Source organism: Aquarana catesbeiana, linkage group LG01 (assembly GCF_042186555.1).
Source record: "Aquarana catesbeiana isolate 2022-GZ linkage group LG01, ASM4218655v1, whole genome shotgun sequence".
Classification (NCBI taxonomy): Eukaryota; Metazoa; Chordata; class Amphibia; order Anura; family Ranidae; genus Aquarana; species Aquarana catesbeiana.
Genome location: NC_133324.1, coordinates 311,478,994 through 311,499,493, shown reverse-complemented (window position 1 = coordinate 311,499,493; position 20,500 = coordinate 311,478,994). Strand labels below are relative to the sequence as shown.

Sequence of the window (20,500 nt, the reverse complement as noted above, 5' to 3'; positions counted from 1 at the left end):
GGAGAATTTTCTCCTTGTAGGGTATAGCAACACATGTTATTGCACTACAAAACAAGTACGTTGAGAAGGTGCGTTGAAAATCGGCATTCTCACCTACCATTCAAAATTAGTATTAGTTTATCCAAAACACATAAACATTGCTTGTAGATTCCATCTTGTAAAGTTGGCTTCTATGAAGAATTTAGGATATCTTTGCTGGTGAAATTTGTTCATGGATAACACAGACACAAGCAATGCACTTCTAGTGCCCCAGGGACTTTCATTGTTATAATGAGCGAGCAGTATCGTTAAATATGCCTTTTAATTATATTTATTCAACCAAAAATATCCAGGGTAAGTCCTGGACCTTGAAATATGATAATACAAAGGATTGCTTATGATAATGCTACATCATAGTAGATTGTTATGTCGGTTTTTTGATTGCGAATAAAAGTGAACTATTGTACTCATCCTAAATTACTGTTTTTCTCTGCTTAATTAGTCGGCATCAGACATTTCCCATATCCGAGAACTACAGTCTAAATACGAAGATGTGCAAAAAGAGAAGCAGGGTCTCCAGGAGAAGGTAAGAATGAATTCTATTTCATATTTTGGATTCTTACAGTTTGCCATTGATTATTTGCAATATGTGTGATTTGAATAAAAGTACCTGGATCAGTGGAAGGGTTTCTCCTAACAATCTGTCTAGAGTTGTTGCTGGACCCAGGCTGCAAGCTTATATGTCCCATGTCTTTGACTGAGTTCTCGAGGTCCCCTTTGTAGTAATTGTTGTTATCCCAAGTATGATTCTGTACACAAACATAATTCAGTCTGTTTTGAATTTTGTTTTTTTTTGTACTCAAATGTCCACTTGCACTTATAATAGCCCTCTCCCCCTTACTGTTCTTTAGAATTATGTTCAGTCAATCACTCAGTAAATTTTTTTTTTCAGCTTAAATGTTTATTAAATTATAAGTGAGTACAGAGTACAATTTATGCATTGTACGTCGTGCAACGACATTGCAGAACATGTATAAAGACATTATGAACTAGGTAATAACCAACAGTGTTCATGTAATTCCAAATGAGGAGGTAAAGGTACATTTAATTGGATCCTTCCCCTATCGAGGCACCCCAATTGGGAGCTTTTGTGCCGTGAGAGGAGAAAGGGCCCACTGTGTAGTTTTTTAACATAGGTAATAGTTAACTTGTCTGAATTATGCAATAAACTTGTTGTAATAACATAACTAAAGTGACTGACATTTACTGCTCGGTCAAGAAGGTGAGGGATGCGACATATTAGTTAGGTAGCGGTAGCAGCGTTAGACCAATCTGTCCAGGGTTGCTAGTCAGTACGGGACTTTGAGGCCTGTCCATTGCTGGCAGCTGTCATTGTCTCATAGCTGTAATGTAAGGCTACCAGGTCTATTGTCTGTGCAATAGTTGGGGACTTGTCGGACTTCCATTGTCTTGTGATATTGAGTCTAGATGCCAAGAGTATGTGGGTCGTTGTGTGTCGAAGGGGATGTGGGATGTTCTCTATAGTTAAATTTAGTAGTGCCAGTTCAGGTGAGGGTGAAATTGTGAGATTGGTGACGGCTGAGATAAGTGTAAAGGTATCAATCCAGTATTTCTGGATGAGGGGACAAGTCCAAAAAATATGGAACAGGTCCCCTTTGGCGGATTTACATCTCCAACATGAATTAGGATATTGAGGGTTGAAGGATGCCAGCTTAGTCGGAGTCAGGTACCATCGCATGGAGATTTTCTGAGCGAGTTCCCAAAGGGCCGAGCATTTGGTGACTTTGTATATGAACTTAAGAGCGTATTGCCATTGTGTGTCAGTGAAAGTGTGTGCTAGATCGGTTTCCCATATATGATGTTGGGACATTTTGATGAAGGTGTCCTTCTTATGGAGAAGGTCATAGAAGTAGGTTATGCCTCTAATTTTGGGGTCTGCATTTGTGAGGTAGGCCCATGTCTTGGGGAATGCAATATAGGGGGAGCGGTAGCTTGTCTATGCAGTGCCGAATGTGTAAAAACGTAAAAAGTTCCGAAGATGGTAGGTCGTATTCCTTCTGTAGTTGAGGGAAGGATTTGGGTTGGTTGTCGTGAACTAGGTGTTGAATGGAGTGGATCCCTTTAAGTGTCCAGCGGGATAACGCTAGATCTGGTGTCAAGTAGTGAAGGGACTCTAAAGGAATGTGAAAGAGCGTCGTGGAGGGAGTATCCACAGAGAGGGCTATTATTTGTTTCCATGCATGGACTGAGGCTTTCATGGTGGGAGAGATGGAGGGGGGAATGAAGGATCCTAGAGGGGTGCTCAATAGCCAATGATTGAGATTAGGGCGTATGAGGGAGAGCTTCTCAGTTTGGGCCCAAAGTGATTTAGGTAGAGGTTGGAACCATTTGGGTAGTTGCGCGAGTATGGCTGCTAAATAATAGTCCTTAAAGTCAATGGAGCCCGAATCCCCCGCCTGTTTATGTTTAATTAGTTTTAGGTGGGCACATCTGGGTTTTTTGCCTTGCCATAGAAATTTGTTAAAGATTGTTTGGAGGGATCTGAAGAATGAGGAGGGAATGGGAAGGGTTCTAAAAAAGTATAGTATTTGAGGGAGACATGTCATTTTAAAGGCCGCAAGTCTTCCGGACCAAGAGAGTTCATGTTTTGCTATATAGTGTGAGTCAGTTTGGATTTTATTTAAGAGTAAGAAGTTGAGGGAGTAGAGATTTTTAACTGATCTAGACAATTGGATCCCTAGGTATGAAATGCTTGTCTCTGCTCACGCAAAGTTGTATTGTAGTTGAAGTAGGTTTTTTGTTGTGGCGTCTAGTTTTATGTCCAGTATGAATGATTTAGTCGTGTTTACCTTATAATATGAAACTTTACTGAACCAGTTTAATATGGTTTGTACCTCTGCCAGGGAGGATGATGGATTAGTAATGCTGAGTATGACATCGTCCGCGAAGAGACAAATTTTGTGGGAGACGTTACCTATCTGTAAGCCCGATATAGTGGGATTTTATCGGATGTGTTCCGCTAGAGGCTCCATGAGCAAATTGACGATAAGCGGGGACAGCGGGCAGCCTTGGCACGTGCCGTTTGTGATGGGAAATGGTTTTGAGAGCATGTCTCCTGAGAACACTTGGGCCGAAGGGGTAGAGTACAGTGCCATAATGGCTTTAAAAATGTGGTCCCGAAATCCAAATTTCTGAAGAACCAATTTGAGGTATGACCAGTGTACCCTGTCGAACGCCTTCTCTGCATCTAAAGATAGGAGCAGAGAAGGCATTTCGTTGGATTCAGTATGGTGTATCAAGTTGATCATTCGTCGGGTAGTGTCCGGTGCTTGTCTGCCTTTGGTGAACCCTGTCTGATCTCTATGTATGAGGGTGGGCATGATGTCTATCAATCGCGCTGCAATAGTTTTAGCATAAATTTTGAGATCAAGGTTGAGTAGGGATATAGGGCGGAAATTTTGAGGGGCATTCGGTTCCTTCCCTGGCTTTGGTAGCGTTATTATTAGTGCATTAAGGTATTCATCATGGAATTTAGAGGAGGAGGCAGCGTTGTTGAAGACTTCTGTGATATGTGGGATCAGGTTCTATGAGAATTGTTTATAATATTCACTTGTTAGACCGTCAGGTCCCGGAGCTTTCCCGTTGGGGAGAGAGTTTATTGATATCTTGATTTCCTGTTCTGTAAATGGGGTATTGAGGGTTTCTAATTGGTCAGTAGTCAGGGATGGTAAGTGAATGGATTGGAGAAATTGGTTAATCTCGTCTGGTGAGGGTTGTGGGGTTTGGGTATCTTGGTTCAGATTGTATAGGTCCTTGTAGTAGTCACTAAATGCGTTGGCTATGTCTTGTGGGTCTGTCAGGAGGAGTTTTGTGTGGGGGGTGAATTAGCTGGAGTATCTTGGTTTTTGATCATCTGCCTTTGAGGCGTTGTGCTAATCTCTTCCCTGCCTTATTAGAAGTGGAGTATGTAGTGGCATTTAGTCTGCGTTGGAGAAAGTCAAAAGAGTGGAGGAGTAAGGTTTTCAGTTCTTGTCTGAGGGACAGTAATTTGTCAGCCTGAAGGTTCTGAGGGTTGGCTTTATGTTGCTGTTCTAGGGTTGTTATTTGGGACCTTAGTTCATCTAAACGCTGCGTCCTCCTCTTTTTGTGAAAAGAACTTAATTTTATCAGTAGACCTCTTATATATGCTTTATGAGTGTCCCATACCACTCCAGGATCAGACACTGAGCCTTTGTTTAGAGTGAAGAATTATGCAAGATGGTCAGAGATCTCTGATGAGTAATTTTCGTGTTATAGTATAATTATTAGCGCGCCAGAGATAAGGATTTCGCTGTAACTTGGAGTCTTCTATCGTAATTGAAATTGGAGCGTGGTCTGACCATGTCGTGGTATGTATCACAGATTTACAGTTTTTTTGTAGCAACCATTCATCCGTTAAGAACAAGTCGATTCTTGAGTATGAATTGTGCCTTGGGGAGTAGTAGGTGAAGTCTCTTTTAGATCCAGGATGGCAACGCCAAACATAATTCATGTGTAGAAAAATTTTTTTTCAATGGGGAGTCCCACCTCTTCGTGGTTGATGTGGAATCCATGTTGGTGTCAGGGACTAGGTTAAAGTCTCCACAAAGTAGTAAATTACCTTTTTGTATCGATTTGGCAATGCGTAATACTTTGCGTATAAATTTGAGTTGGTGGGAGTTTGGGGCATAGATATTAATAAGAGTATACTGTACTCTATTAATGGAACATGTTAGAATTATATATCGACCAGCAGGATCTAGTAGTACTGTAGATGTGTGGAAGTCCACAGTGTCCTTGATTGCTACCATGACTACTTTGGATTTAGTAGAGTGGGTGGCGTGAAAAATAGGTGGGTCTCTTGAACACAGAGAATTTCACTCTGGAGAGCCTTGGCGGTTTTCCATAGTGAGTGTCTTTTTGCCGGGTGGTTCAACCCATTGGTATTGAATGAGAGGCTATTGAGAGGCATCTTGTGAGTGTAGGGTTGGAGAGATGGGTATGGCAACACTTACGGTTTGTCGCTGTTGTTTGGATTAGAGATGCTTAGAGATGAGATGAGAAGAAAGGAAGCGGAAGTCCGAGGGTCTGTCAGCAGAGTGGTTTAGAGAGCTGCAAATAGAGCAAAATGTCAATCACAGAAGATACTGGAAACTTGAGAAACACACCGTTGGCGAAATAAGAGTTGTGGTTTTGTGTAACGGATAGTAGAGGTGGTGCTGAGCACCTTTTCAGCCTCTAGGTGGGGGGTAAAATCAGTCAGTAACGAGGGGAGCTGTAAACACAAGAAAATCTATTCGTCATAGCGCAGGGGAACTAAGACGGTGTAGTTAGGCCCAATTTGTCTGCAGTAGTAGGAGCCAGTTATCTGTGGTTGCGATCCAGGCTCTTGCGTGATGGGGGTGTTCCTCTGAATGGCTGGGATGTATTAGGGGGTTCCAGTAGTATTCCCCATTCATGGAGGAGATGCATTCCCTTATCAAGATCACTTATGGTGTGCGATTGACCTCCTGTTGTGATTAGGAGAGTAGCTGGGTAACGCCAATGGTAAGGTATTTTGTGGTTTTAAAGACCTTTGGTGACTGGGTTCAGCTGGCGTCTCAGCTGGAGCGTGTGCTTGGAGAGGTCTGGGAAGAATTGTACCCCTGCATACGGAGCGGGCAGTGGTAACTTAGATTTGACCCCTAACATGAGTTTCTCTTTGATATGGTAGAAATGTACTCTCATTAGTACATCTCTGGGAATTGAGGCTGTCAGGTGGGAGGGTTTAGCAATTCTGTGTATTCTGTCTATTATTACATCCCGGGGGGACGCTACTGGAAGAATGATATGCATCAGCTCTTTCGCATACCTTGGCAGGTCCGCAGGTAAAATGGATTCAGGGATACCTCGCAATTTAACGTTGTTCCTATCTTCCAAATCGGCCAGCTTGGCGCGCATCCATGCTTGTTCTTCTTTCACATCATCATAGACCTCTATAACCTCATTTACTGTGGAGGTACATTCATTCAGTCCTTTTTCAATACATGTCACTCTGTCATCAAATGAGTGTATATCTGAGGATATTTTAGTAAATAGGGAGGAGAGGTCAGTCATGAGGGATGTTTGCAGTGATAACAGCATGTCCTTCAGTGTTGTATCGATGACTGGTTGCCCTGAGGTGGGGAAGGATACCATTGAGGAATGTAAGGCCTGGTTGGAGAGGAGGGGATTGAAAGCCTGGGCCTTGATTTGCGGCTGCGGCGGCGCATCGAGCCGCATTTTAGCTTTTGCGGGGCTATTAGGTAGGGGGTCACACTCCGGAGGTTGACTAGGTAGTGCAGGGGTGCCTGTGGTAGTCAGATTGCCCGGGATTTCGTCCGGGAGATCCGTGTATGAGTCCCGCGGCGCGGCTGGGCCGGCGCCATCTTTGAACACACTGACCTACTCCGCCGGCTTGTAGGCAAATTCGGTCAGTTTCTGGGGCTTATATTCCGGCATGCTTTTCCTGGACGTGCTGGTTATGATCCCCGATGAGTCTAGCGGGAGGATGGCTCTGGATTGAGTCGATGCTGCGGCCTGTGACGATGTGGAGGTTCCCCTGGTTGACGAGCTGGGAGATCAGGCGTCCATTTTCAGCTCCGGCCGGCCACACCCCCCCAATCACTTAGTAAATTTAAGAAACTGTCTTTTTAGTATAGTATTGGAAGTCTATATTTATCTGTATTTGGCAATGCATTCTTCTTTTTACTTAGTAGATTATTGAAAATAAGGTATAGTGGAAGTCAGTGGCGTCTGGTGCTCACCATGTTCATGTCTCCCCTGATACTACTCTTCTTCCATGCGGCTTCCATGTTAACTCGGTCTGGAAACCGGAAGTGACGCGATGGTCAATATTTATTTGCTAAAATTGCAAGTGCTCTGCGCCCCGAGGACATTATAAAACAAGCCAATTAGAGCCTCAGGCTCTAATCACATGCTTGTACAAGAATTATGGACCTAATAGAAACCCATTAGTCCGGTGCCCCGCACAGTGCAGTGAGTACACACACATATAACAATTGATTTTTAAATAAATGATAATATGACTAACATTTTTCAAATTTAGGAATGTTAAAATATGTTAGTCATATTATCAGTTATTTAAAAATCAATTGTTCTATGATTATGCAAACAAACTGGGGGGGGGGGGGGGGCAGAAAGCTTTGGTATTGTGTGATGTTTTTGGTTGTCCTTTTAAATGTTCTGGTTCTTTGATTTGGGCCCACTATTGGTTTGTTTTAAGGGAGGGCGGGAGGTAGGGAGGAAGAAAAAAAAAAAAAAAAAAAAAAAAAAAAAAAAACAAAGACAGGGAACATAGCAGATACAAAAAATGCTGATATTGGGGAAGAGAAATTGTCTTACCCACTTTTCATTTTGGCATTCTACTAGTCCTATGACATTGCAGGTCTACTAAGATCCTAGCAATGCTCCTGATTGGTTTTATGGTATAATTCAGTTTCAAACTTACATTTGATAAATGGCAATGGGCTGGTTTCATCAGGGAGCACTTGGTTTCCATTAAGTCGTTTTTTTTATATGTTTGAGGTCAGTATTAACATGTTCTATAACTAATTAGGGGAGATTTCATTCAAAGTTGTATATCCATGAGATATGTGCATTTAATGTGAACATACACATCTGTGCTTCAGACATGCATTAAAAAGGGTCCTGTAAAACATGTTGAACCTGATTTAGAGAGGCAGGTCACTGTAGCGGGCATTGTATCCTGCAAAATCTGTCTGCATAATGTGTTTGAGGTGACCAAGTCCAAGTGAAAATTATTGTTGTTGAACAGTTATTTTCCTAATAAAAAGGCAGAAAAGTGTGAATGAGTCATAACTGAAATATTGAAAATACGCTTTCACAAAAGTTTTCAGTGTATGTATTATGTGCTTTACTGTGTCTTATTTTGACATATCCATGTCATATATTGGCTCATTTACAAAAGTAACTACTGTACCTCACAATATCAGCATGAATTATTGATTGAAGTATTTTGCTAACTGTAGTTACCACAAAACTGTTGGTAAAAGTCAACTCAAAAAAAATTTATCATACAGGTTATCACTCCTTAAAGCTGTATTAACCCAAAACCACAACTGCAATATATTGCTGTTTACCAATCATTAGATGTGGTGGTTGCATTATTTTTCCTTTTTTTTGTCTTTGTCCCTCTGTTTTTTGTCTGGTGATCTGGCCGGTAACATACCTGCTGTTTTAAAGTGCCCCCACTCTGTATGAAGGAGCACAGGGGGCTCCTTTGGAGAGCAACATTATCAGTCTGGGGGGGGAGGGGAGTGTTATGTCCTAGCAGATTTAGATACAACAAATTGAAGCTGACCACCAGCTAATTTTATAAGCAGTTACAGCAAAGTGTTTTTGTCCTTTTGGGATAAAGGTTTTACATAAATATGTAAAGCTGATCATTGCAAGCTCCCCTGCGTGTTCTTTTAAAAAACAACACACTTACTGGCTGGATCACCAGATAAAAATAAAGGAAAAAAAAACGAATGCAGCCATCACATTTAGGAAATAGCAAGGTGCAATGTAATGAATAAAGTCCAATTATAGTTCAAGATAAATAATCAATAATAGTAGACTCCTCTATGTGATAGTGTTGAAAGAAGATGATTCGCTTGAAATACAACTGTGTGGTGAAATGCTTACCAGAACGTAAGCCAAATCAGACAGGTGGCTTAAACCCAGCCCGGGCCTTTAAAGAGCGATTCCAATTGGCAAGATCAGTCGCACTCGTACAGCAAATCAGGTCCGCATAGGGTTTATCCAAAAAAATATATGCAAAGAACATAGCGTGATACTGACATGGTAATAGGCAATAAACCAAAAAAAAAAAGGGGAAAAAATGCAAAAATGCAATCTCACAGAAAATAAAATCATGAATATCATATAAACATCCTGTGTGCACAGATTATACAGGGATGTGAAATGGTGACATGCAACATGCAATGAGTGGTGCCCTTGGATATAAATAAATCACCAAGTGTGTCTGCTTACCAGAGATCAGAGATAGATGAGCAAACAAATATCACCAAAGATCAGAAACCGCACCAAGTGCACAGACATATGGAGCAGCTTACCAGATGGCAAACTAGTGTAGGCACACTCAGCTGAAGGCTTAATATCTCTGCGTGACCAAGAATAAACTTATGTGAACCTGTAGGGGTTCCTGCTCACCGGAAGGTCAATTGAAAATAACCATTGAGAACGTCAACCTGTGACGAAACGTGTCTGGGAGGGACGTGCTGACGTCACCACGTCGCCCTGTTGTGGACGGGAGCTGTTTGAGTGCCGGCCGGCATTGCTGTATTCGTTATTTTTATTGTAAGTGTTTTTCTTTTTTAATAAATCGGAGTTCCAACGGTATTACGCTATTGGCTGTTTCCTTTTTGAATCTTATGCACTCCGAGCCCGTGAAGAGTCTGCCAGGACGGCATCGCGGTGACTCCGCCAGGATTCCTGTTTGGGTTATTTTCAATTGACCTTCCGGTGAGCAGGAACCCCTACAGGTTCACATAAGTTTATTCTTGGTCACGCAGAGATATTAAGCCTTCAGCTGAGTGTGCCTACACTAGTTTGCCATCTGGTAAGCTGCTCCATATGTCTGTGCACTTGGTGCGGTTTCTGATCTTTGGTGATATTTGTTTGCTCATCTATCTCTGATCTCTGGTAAGCAGACACACTTGGTGATTTATTTATATCCAAGGGCACCACTCATTGCATGTTGCATGTCACCATTTCACATCCCTGTATAAGCTGTGCACACAGGATGTTTATATGATATTCATGATTTTATTTTCTGTGAGATTGCATTTTTGCATTTTTTTCCCCTTTTTTTTGGTTTATTGCCTATTACCATGTCAGCATCACGCTATGTTCTTTGCATATATTTTTTTGGATAAACCCTATGTGGACCTGATTTGCTGTACGAGTGCGACTGATCTTGCCAATTGGAATCGCTCTTTAAAGGCCCGGGCTGGGTTTAAGCCACCTGTCTGATTTGGCTTACGTTCTGGTAAGCATTTCACCACACAGTTGTATTTCAAGCGAATCATCTTCTTTCAACACTATCACATAGAGGAGTCTACGATTATTGATTTATCTTGAACTATAATTGGACTTTATTCATTAGTGTTTAACACTTTCTTAGCGCGTTTTTTTTGTTTTATATTTGTTTTGTTGTGCCCCACTTATAGCCCGAGCTGTATAAAAATATTTTTCATTACATAATTTTTCACTGTATGTACCTAACAGTTATATTTACTTTTACTCACTTTTTTTAATTCAAATTTTTCTTTATTGTTTTTCCATTATACTCCAAGCGCAATTTTATTTATTTTTCCTGCAATGTAATGAATGTTTGCATTTACTGTAGGTTTTATTCCTTTAAAGTGTAACTGAAGCCAAAACTTTTTTTCAGCTTGGAATAATGTGGAGAATTATTAAAATGCCTTTAATGTTTTTACTGTTATTTGAGGTTCTCTTTGGTAGATTTCTTCTCACTTCTTGTTCAATTGACAAAAGGTTTCACCAGGCAGAAAGTAGGGAAAGTATGCAACAGGGACACAGACAGCATTAGAAGCTCAGTGGGGATCTAACCCCTTTTACCTTTTTACTAAATAAAAACTTTTGGCAGGGCATACAGTTTGCTTTATCACTTTGGCCTGGAGTAAATTGTGATTAATTAAGAGGTGTTTATTGAGGAGCATAGTAAAAGAACTAAACAGAAATAGAGGATTTCAATAGCTGACATATTTTTTGAGAGAATACACAGTGATTATATTTTGTTTTGCATCTTTCTATAAAAAAAGTATTGTGAGATAAACTAAAGAATGTAGCTAAAATAATCCATGCATTTTGGTATATGCCTAAATGATGAAACTTTGTACATTAACAAGAGTGTACTGGTGTTGTTGCAAAGGTAAGATGACTGCCAACTCAGCATATTCTTCTGACAAAAAGCATTAATCATACACATCTTCTAGATGAGGTCCCTTTCCCAGGAGAAAAGAAAGGCATTCCCAGTACATATTGACAGATCTATACTTATGTATCCAAAAATAACTCTGTGCATAAAATCTTAATTCTATTTGTGGTATTGTTATATATATATAGCAAAATTATAAACGCAACACTTTTTTGTTTGCCCCCATTTATCATGAGCTGAACGCAAAGATCTACGACTTTTTCTATGTACACAAAAGGCCTATTTCTCTCAAATATTGTTCACAAATCTGTCTAAATCTGTGTTAGTGAACACTTCCCCTTTGCTGAGATAATCCATCCACCACACAGGTTTGGCATATCAAGATGCTGATTAGACAGCATGATTATTGCACAGGTGTGCCTTAGGCTGGCCACAATCAAAGGCCACTCTGAAATGTGAAGCGTTTGTCAGGAACGGTGTCATCTCTGGTTTCACCTGCTGGTGGCACTATTACATTCCGCACCAAAAGGGTGTAATTCCAGTGGCCACCAGCGGGTGTTTCCCTGCCTGGACTTCAGACTTGCCATCAACACACCTGTCATGAGTCTGCTGGACTATATAGACCCGCCTTGAACTAAGCCTCAGTGCTTCAGAATTCCTCTGCTAAGCCCTTGTCCCTGCCAGTACCTGCTCTTGTTCCAGCCTGTTCCTGTTGTTCCTGGACCCCATTTGTGTATCCTGTCCTTGAGTCCTGTTTCCTGTTCCCTGCTCCTTGGTCTGCTTTATTATTCCTGGTTTCTGTTCCCTTGTCGCTTTTGCCCATGCCTTATTTTTATTTCATGTTTGTTTCCTTACTTGTGTATTATAGTAGTTAGATAGATAGTTAGGTGGGTTTGGGGGTTTGCTGTGTTTTCACCATTTACTTGTTTTTGGTTTGCTGTCTTGATTTCACGTGTATCTTTATCATTAATAATAAACATATTTTTTTTATTTATTTACTCATTTGTCCCTGATTCCTTGGTGCAGCCCAGCGATCTGATCACCTGCATTGGATGTTGAGTATAACATCCCCTGACAGTTTTACTGTATTGGGGGAGGTGGAGTTGGGGGGAGGTTCAAAAACCAGTCAGGATCTGGCGTGACCACCATTTGCCTCACGCAGTGCAGCACATCTCCTTCACATAGAGTTGATCAGGTTGTTAATTGTGGCCTGTGGAATATTGGTCCATTCCTTTTCAATGGCTGTGTGAAGTTGCTGGATATTGGCAGGAACTGGAACATGCTGTTGATCCAGAGCACCCCAAACATGCTTAATGAGTGACATGTCCAGCGAGTATGCTGGCCATGCAAGAACTGGGATGTTTTCAGCTTCCAAGAATTGTGTACAGATCCTTGCAACATGGAGCCATGCATTATCACGCTGCAACATGAGGTGATGGTCGTGGGTGAATGGCACAACAATAGGCCTCGGGATCTTGTCACGGTATCTCTGTGCATTCAAAATGCCATCAATAAAATGCACCTGTGTTTGTTGTCCATAGCATATGCCTGCCCATACCATAACTCCACTGCCACCAAGAGCCACTCAATCCACAACATTGACACCAGCAAACCGCTCACCCACAAGACACCAGACACACTGTCTGCCATCTGCCCTTGTACAGTGAAAACTGGGATTCATCCATGAAGACCTCTCCAAAGTGGCAAACACCATCGAATGTGAGAATTTGCCCACTCAAGTCGGTTATGACGACGAACTGCAGTCACGTGAAGACCCTGATGAGGACGACGAACATGCAGATGAGCTTCCCTGAGATGGTTTCTGATAGTTTGTGCAGAAATTCTTTGGTTATGCAAACCGATTGTTGCAGCAGCTGTCCAGGTGGCTGGTCTCAGACGATCTTGGAGGTGAAGATGCTGTATTTGGAGGTCCTGGGCTGATGTGGTTACAAAAGTCCTGGATGGCTTAACTCCAATGTAAAAATGCATATAAAAGCAAAGGAGAAGGCCTTCAAAAAATATGAGGTTGAGGGATCATCATCAGCATTCAGACTTTATAAAAAATGCAACAAGAAGTGAAAGGGTGCAATAAGGACGGCTAAGATAGAACAAGAAAGACACATAGCGGACAACAGCAAAAAAAAACCCCAAGAAATTCTTTAAGTATGTAAACAGTAAAAAAAAGGGAAGACAGACCATATTGACCCCATAAAGAATGAAGAAGGACATCTGGTTACAAAGGATGGGGAGATGGCAAAGGTATTGAATTTATTCTTCTCCTCAGTCTTCAGGAGGGAATAGGGGGGCTTCAGTAACCAAAACTGCAGTGTTTATCCTCATGACACATCACAGGAATCACCTCCATGGTTAACAGAGGACAGAATTAAAATTAGACTTGAGAAACGTAATATTAATAAATCACCGGGACCAGATGGCTTGCATCCGAGGGTAGTTAGGGAACTCAGTCAAGTGATTGCCAGACCGTATATAGTCAATATACAGTCAAGTAATTGCCAGGCCATTGTTCCTAATTTTTACTGACAGTCTACTGACTGGAATGGTACCAGCTGATTGGAGAAAAGCCAATGTAGCACCAATATTTAAAAAAGGCCCAAAATACATCCCTGGGAATTACAGACCAGTTAGCCTAACATCAATAGTATGTAAACTTTTGGAGGGGATGATAGGGGACTACATACAAAATTTTAATAATGATAATGGTATCATTAGCAGTAATCAGCATGGATTCATGAAGAATTGTTCTTGCCAAACCAATCTACTAACCTTCTATGAGGAGGAGAGTTGCCAGCTAGATAAAGGAAGGCCCGTAGACGTGGTGTATCTGGATTTTGCAAAAGCATTTGACACAGTTCCCCATAAAAGTTTACTGTACAAAATAAGGTCCGTTGGCATGGACCATAGGGTGAGTACATGGATTGAAAACTGGCTACAAGGGCGAGTTCAGAGGGTGGTGATAAATGGGGAGTACTTGGAATGGTCAGGGGTGGGTAGTGGGGTCCCACAGGGTTCTGTGCTGAGACCAATCCTATTTAATTTGTTCATAAACGACCTGGAGGATAGGATAACAGTTTAATCTCTGTATTTGCAGACAATACTAAGCTAAGCAGGGCAATAACTTCTCTGCAGGATGTGGAAACCTTACAAAAAGAGCTGAACAAATTAATGGGGTGGGCAACTACATGGCAAATGAGGTTCAATGTAGAAAAATGAAAAAATAATGCATTTGGGTGGCAAAAATATGAATGCAATCTATACACTGGGGGGAGAACCTCTGGGGAATCTAGGATGGAAAAGGACCTGGGGGGGGTCCTAGCAAATGATAGGCTCAGCAATGGCATGCAATGCCAAGCTGCTGCTAACAAAGCAAACAGAATATTGGCATGCATTAAAAAGGGGATCAACTCCAGAGATAAAACAATAATTCTCTCCGGCTCTACAAGACTCTGGTATGGCCGCACCTAGAGTATGCTGTCCAGTTCTGGGCACCAGTCCTCAGGAAGGATGTACTGGAAATGGAGCAAGTACAAAGAAGGGCAACAAAGCGAATAAAGGGTCTGAAGGATATTAGTTATGAGGAAAGGTTGCGAGTACTGAACTTATTCTCTCTGGAGAAGAGACGCTTGAGAGGGGATATGATTTCAATATACAAATACCATACTGGTGACCCCACAATAGGGATAAAACTTTTTCGCAGAAGGGAGCTTACCAAGACTCGTAGCCACTCATTAAAATTAGAAGAAAAGAGGTTTAACCTTAAACTACGTAGAGGGTTCCTTACTGTAAGAGCAGCAAGGATGTGGAATTCCCTTCCACAGGCGGTGGTCTCAGCGGAGGGCATTGATAGTTTCAAGAAACTATTAGATAAGCACCTGAACGACCGCAGCATACAGGGATATACAATGTAATACTGACATATAATCACACACATAGGTTGGACTTGATGGACTTGTGTCTTTTTTCAACCTCTCCTACTATGTAACATGTGGTCTGCAGTTGTGAGTCCGGTTGGATGTACTGCCAAATTCTCTGAAACGCCTTTGGAGATGGCTTATGGTAGAGAAATTAACATTTAATTCAAGGGCAACAGCTCTGGTGGACATTCCTGCAGTCAGTATGCCAATTGCACGCTCCCTCCAAACTTGCGACATCTGTGGCATTGTGCTGTAAACTGAACATTTTAGAGTGGCCTTTTATTGTGACCAGCCTAAGGCACACCTGTGCAAAAATCATGCTATCTAATCAGAATCTTAATATGCCACACCTTTGAGGTGGATGGATTATCTCGGCAAAGGAGAAGTGCTCATTAACACAGATTTAGTGCTAGTTCACACCAGATGCAGTTCTATGAGCTTTTTTTCTGCACTAACAAATGCATGCAGTGTTTTCCATGTATTCCAATGGCTCTAGTTCACACTAGTGCAGTCAGTTTCCGGTGCAGAAAAAAAAAAGTAGAGCGTGCTGCATTTTTTCTTTACAGAACTGTAATGGAACCTAGCAAATTGTATCAAAAAAGCACCAGAACTGTGTGTGGTGTGAACTGTGAGCAAAAACTGATCTGGAAAGTAGGAGTGCATTTTTGAGGTGTGAACTGGCCCTAAAAATGCATGCACAGTGGTTTCCATGTATTCAAATGGCTCTAGTTCCCACCAGTGCAGTAAATTCTGCCTGGAACTGAAACTGACTGCATCGGTGTTAACTAGAGCCTTTGGAATACATGAAAAACACTGTGCATGCATTTTTAGTGCAGAAAAAAAGCACACGGAACTGCATCTGGTGTGAAGCAGTTCCGTGTGCTTTTTTTTCTGCACAAAATGCATGCACAGTGTTTTCCATGTATTCCAAAGACTCTAATTTACACCATGCAGTCAGTTTCCGGTCAGTTTTCAGTGCAGAAACTGACCGGATGGTGAGAACTAGAGCCATTGGAATATATGGAAAACACTGTGCATGCATTTTTAGTGCTAGTTCACACCAGACGCAGTTTCGTGCAGTTCAGTGTGCTTTTTTCTGCACTAAAAATGCACGCACAGTGTTTTCCATGTATTCCAATGGCTCTAGTTCACACCATGCAGTCAGGAACTGCTTCTGGTGTGAACTGGCTCTTAGACAGATTTGTGAACAATATTTGAGAAATAGGCCTTTTGTGTATGTCACATAGCAGGTGTGACCAGAACTGCGTGGACAGCAACAGAGGAACAAAATGCATGCAAGGTGAAAATATTATGATTTATTAAAGATAAGTGAATATTATATATATATATATATATATATATATATATATATATATATAAAAAATATAATAACAGTCAGACAAGGGAATTGCCAGAATCGTAAACATAGCCAGGCCAGGGTCATCAACGGGAGGTCAGCAGATGGGTACAGGATCACAGGAGGTACAGGTACAAGGCTCAGGGTTCAGCTACAGGGATCGCCAGTACTGCGGCCCAAAGATCAAATAATACCACCAGCAGGAGAGAGCTCCCCTGATGGTTCCAGACTGTCAGGAGACACCCGCTGGTGAACATCAGTACTGTATGCCAAATGCCTGACAGAGCTATCAGTGGGTGGAACCTTTCCTGGCAGTGTACATAGAAAAAGTTGTAGATCTTGGCCTTCAGCTCATGATAAATAGGGGCAAACACAAAAGTGTTGCGTTTATAATTTTGCTCAGTGTATATTCATATGTTAGGTAGTGGCTTAAACTGCCTGTTAAACAAAATCAGGTAAAAAAAAAAATCATCATCCTTCAAAAGCAGAAAAACATTCACAGGAATAGTAGAAAGGTAGACCTTGAAATAAAATGCAAGGTCCACTTATTAGATCTAGGTTCCCACCCCCACCTGTAAAAATCTCTACATAATGATGGTTGAAAAATGTACCTGTAAGGAAAAAAAGATTATATACCTACCTGACCCATGTCTTCCTCTCACAGCACCTTGATGAGAGTGATCTCAACCTTCTGGTGATATTCTGGAAACAATGAGGATCCCAAATCTCTCACGAAGATGCTCTTGTACTTGACTGCAGTGTCTTCTTGAAAAATTGGAGGTACTCATTGTCCCCCAAGAATTTTGCCAAGAGAATTCTGACCTCACACCATGGAACAGGGTGGTCAGAGAAGTGTATAATAAAACTTTTTTTAACTATTATTATGCAGAGGTTTTTAGAGGGATTCTAATAAGTGGATCTAGCATTCCACTACAAGGTCTCCTTTAAGCTGTATGAGAAAGTCTGAAGGTTAATACTAGTTTCCTATGATCCAACAGCCTCAGAAACCTTTACATTTTTGAATACCGAACAGTTGTTCAGACTTTTGCTGACTTTCAAAATTGACACGCTTGTCCTAGGTCAGTGTCTTAAAGTAGAAACAACCCGTCAACTACAGTGTAGAATTTTCTGGAAGAGTCCAGCAATGGCAGCTTCATGTATTTAATATGATTTAATAGCTTAAATACTATTTGTTTAAGGAATTTTAAATATTGAAAGATATTGCATAGTATTTCAGTTTTGTGGATTGGTAACCACACAATAATAATAAATATGTAAGAATATGAATATCTAGTCTTAAACTATTGTTATTAGTGTGCAAGATGGCCTATAAAACAATGTATATTTGTAGTCAGAGTCTTCATTTGGAAATACGATAATCCTAACTATCAAGACCTGCGGTGTGCCTTGGCCTAGCTGGTCAGTATGCCTAAAAGAGGGCATACCCTGAATGAATATGTATGAAGTGTAAATGAAATTATGAAAGTATGGGGAGTGGGTGGGTGGGAACCCAGAAATGAGCTGACAAGGATCTGATGGAGGAGGAGGAGGGATATATAGTCGTCAGACTCCACTTACAAATCCAGGCTAGCCTGCGGCCAGCCTTCTAACTTGTCTCATTTACTTTTTGAGACAATGGGGTTTATTTACTAAAGGCAAATTGCTCCAGAGCGTAGTCAAATCGGGTAAAGCTTCAAGAGATTGTAAAAACAGAAAGCTTTCTTAAAAATGGGACTTTAAAGGACCATGAACAGTGTTCTTGGTCCTTTAAAGTCCGTTTTTTGAGGAAACTTTCTTTTACATGTCTGAATGGACACAGGGAGTTGTGGCTCGGCTCAGGTGCCCCCATAGCAAGCTGCTTGCTGTGGGGGCACTCAGGAGGGAGGGGCCAGGAGCACTGAAGAGGGACCCGGGAAGAGAAGAATCTGGGCTGCTCTGTGCAAAACCATTTCACAGAGCAGGTAATTATAACATGTTTGTTATTTTTAACTAAAAAAAAAAATGAGATTTTAGTATAACTTTCACTTTGCAAAGAATACCCAATCGCATGCAAGAAGAAGAAGAAAAAAAAAAAAAAACAGCATTTTTGCTGGCACATGATTGGATGATTGAAGTCATCAGAGCTTCTGCTCATTTACTAAGCTCTGGAGCAAGTGCACAGTCTATTTGCCTTTAGTAAATCAACCTTATTATTATGTCAACTTGAGGATGAAGGGTCCTGGCTCTTGAGTAGGGATAAACCCCCCCCCCCCGGTATGGTTCGCACCAGAACATGCGAACAGGCAAAAAGTTTGAGCGAACATGCAAACCCTATTAAAGTCTATGTGACACGAACATGAAAAATCAAAAGTGCAAATTTTAAAGGCTTATATGCAAGTTATTGCCATAAAAAGTTTATGGGGACCCGGGTACTGCCCCAGGGGACATGTATCAATGCAAAAAAAGTTTAAAACTACCGTTTTTTCAGGAGCAGTGAAACAATAAAAATTAAATATTCCTTTAAAAATCGTGTCGGGGTCCCCTTGGTCTGCCTATAAAGTGGCGCATCTGTGTGATGCGTTGAACAGTGCCGCAGCAAAATTACATTTCTAAAGAAAAAATTTCATTCAAATTTGCTTGCAGCTGTAATGTATTGCCGGTTCTCATCAATATAGATGAAATTTCAATGAAAAATTTGGCGTGGGTTCCCCCTCCCCCCAGTCCATACCAGGCCCTTCGGGTCTGGTATGGATTTTAAGGGAAACGCCACGCCAAAATAAAAAAACAGCGTGGGGTCCCCCCCAAAATGCATATCAGGCCCTTTGGGTCTGGCATAGATTTTAAGGGGAACTCCATGACAAAATTGAAAAAAAAAAAAAAAAAATGGAGTGGGGTCCCCCCCAAAATTTAATACTAGACCCATATCCGAGCAAGCAGCCTGGCAGGCCAGGAAAGTGGGGTGAGCGAGCGCCTCCCACCTGAACCACACCAGGCCGCTAGCCCTCAACATGGTGAGGGTGCTTTGTCCATGTTGATTGGGACAAGGGCTTCGTCCCCACAACCCTGGCCCGGTGGTTGTGGGGGTCTGGGGGTGAGGGGTTATTGGAATCTGGAAGCGTTAAAGGGGGGCCCCCCAGATTCCCCCCATGTGAATGGGTAGGGGTACATTGTACCCCTAATCTTTCAATAAAAAAGTGTCAAAAAGTAAAAACCACAATAGAACGTTTTTGACAATTCCTTTATTAAAAAAAAGAAAAAGTGTCATACGATGTCCATCCATCGTCAATCATGCCGCCCAACAGACCGGAGAATAGAAAAAACAAAAAAAGAAAAAACTCCGCCTCCATGGAAGGCCTCCCAGTGACTGCTGTCTTTTGGCTCACATGGTGTCAGAAGGGGGCGGGGGCCCTTGGTTACGTCACCGGGTGGCCCTGCCCTTGCCTATATAACAGCTGTCACAGCCAAGAGACAGCAGTCGGCGGGAGGCCTCCCATCAAGGCGGAGCTTTTTTTTCTATTTTTCGGGTTCGTCGGGTGGAATGATTGAAGATAGATGGACACTTGTTTTTTCTTTTTTAAAAAAGGAATTGTCAAAAACTGTCTATTGTGGTTTTTACTTTTTTTTTACACTTTTTTTGGTGAATGGGTAAGGGTACAATGTATTATTAAATTATTAAGTGGAGCTTCCAGATTCCAAAAAGCCCCCCACAACCACCGGGCCAGGATTGTGTGGACAAGGTTCTTTGGGGGGACCCCAAAGCACCCTCCCCATGTTGAGGGCTAGCGGCCTGGTATGGTTCAGGAGGGAGGGCGCTTGCTCATCCCCCCCCCCCTCTTCCTGGCCTGCCAGGCTGCTTGCTTGGATAAGGGTCTGGTATGGATTTTCGTCATTTTTTTTTAGTTTGGCATGGAGTTCCCCTTAAAATCTATGCCAGACCCAGAGGGCCTGGTATGGATTTTGGGGGGGGGGATCCCACGCTGGTTTTTATTCTGGCGTGGAGTTCCCCTTAAAGTCTATACCAGACCCAAAGGGGCTTGTACGGATTTTGGGAGGGGCTCAATGCGTTTTTTTCATGTAATACTAATATATATATATATATATATATATATACTGCATCCAGTGTAGACTATGTATACAGTGCAGGCAGTCTAAATAGATAGATAGATATAGATATAGAGAGAGAATTATCCAATTAACCCTGTATCACTGCTCACCATAATACAACCATTTAAAAACAGCTTTATTTTA

At 41.7% G+C, this 20,500-nt stretch overlaps 1 protein-coding gene across 3 annotated transcripts in view; it reads left to right on the top strand.

Annotated features, from left to right (window-relative positions):
• The window catches only part of MYO18B (myosin XVIIIB), an 885,307-nt gene that overhangs the window by 639,241 nt on the left and 225,566 nt on the right, over positions 1 to 20,500 (top strand). For all 3 annotated transcript variants that reach the window (XM_073629436.1, XM_073629428.1, XM_073629423.1), the window contains one exon: positions 482 to 565. In XM_073629436.1, the coding sequence (XP_073485537.1) occupies positions 482 to 565 (84 nt within the window). The remainder of the gene's footprint in view (positions 1 to 481; positions 566 to 20,500) is intronic.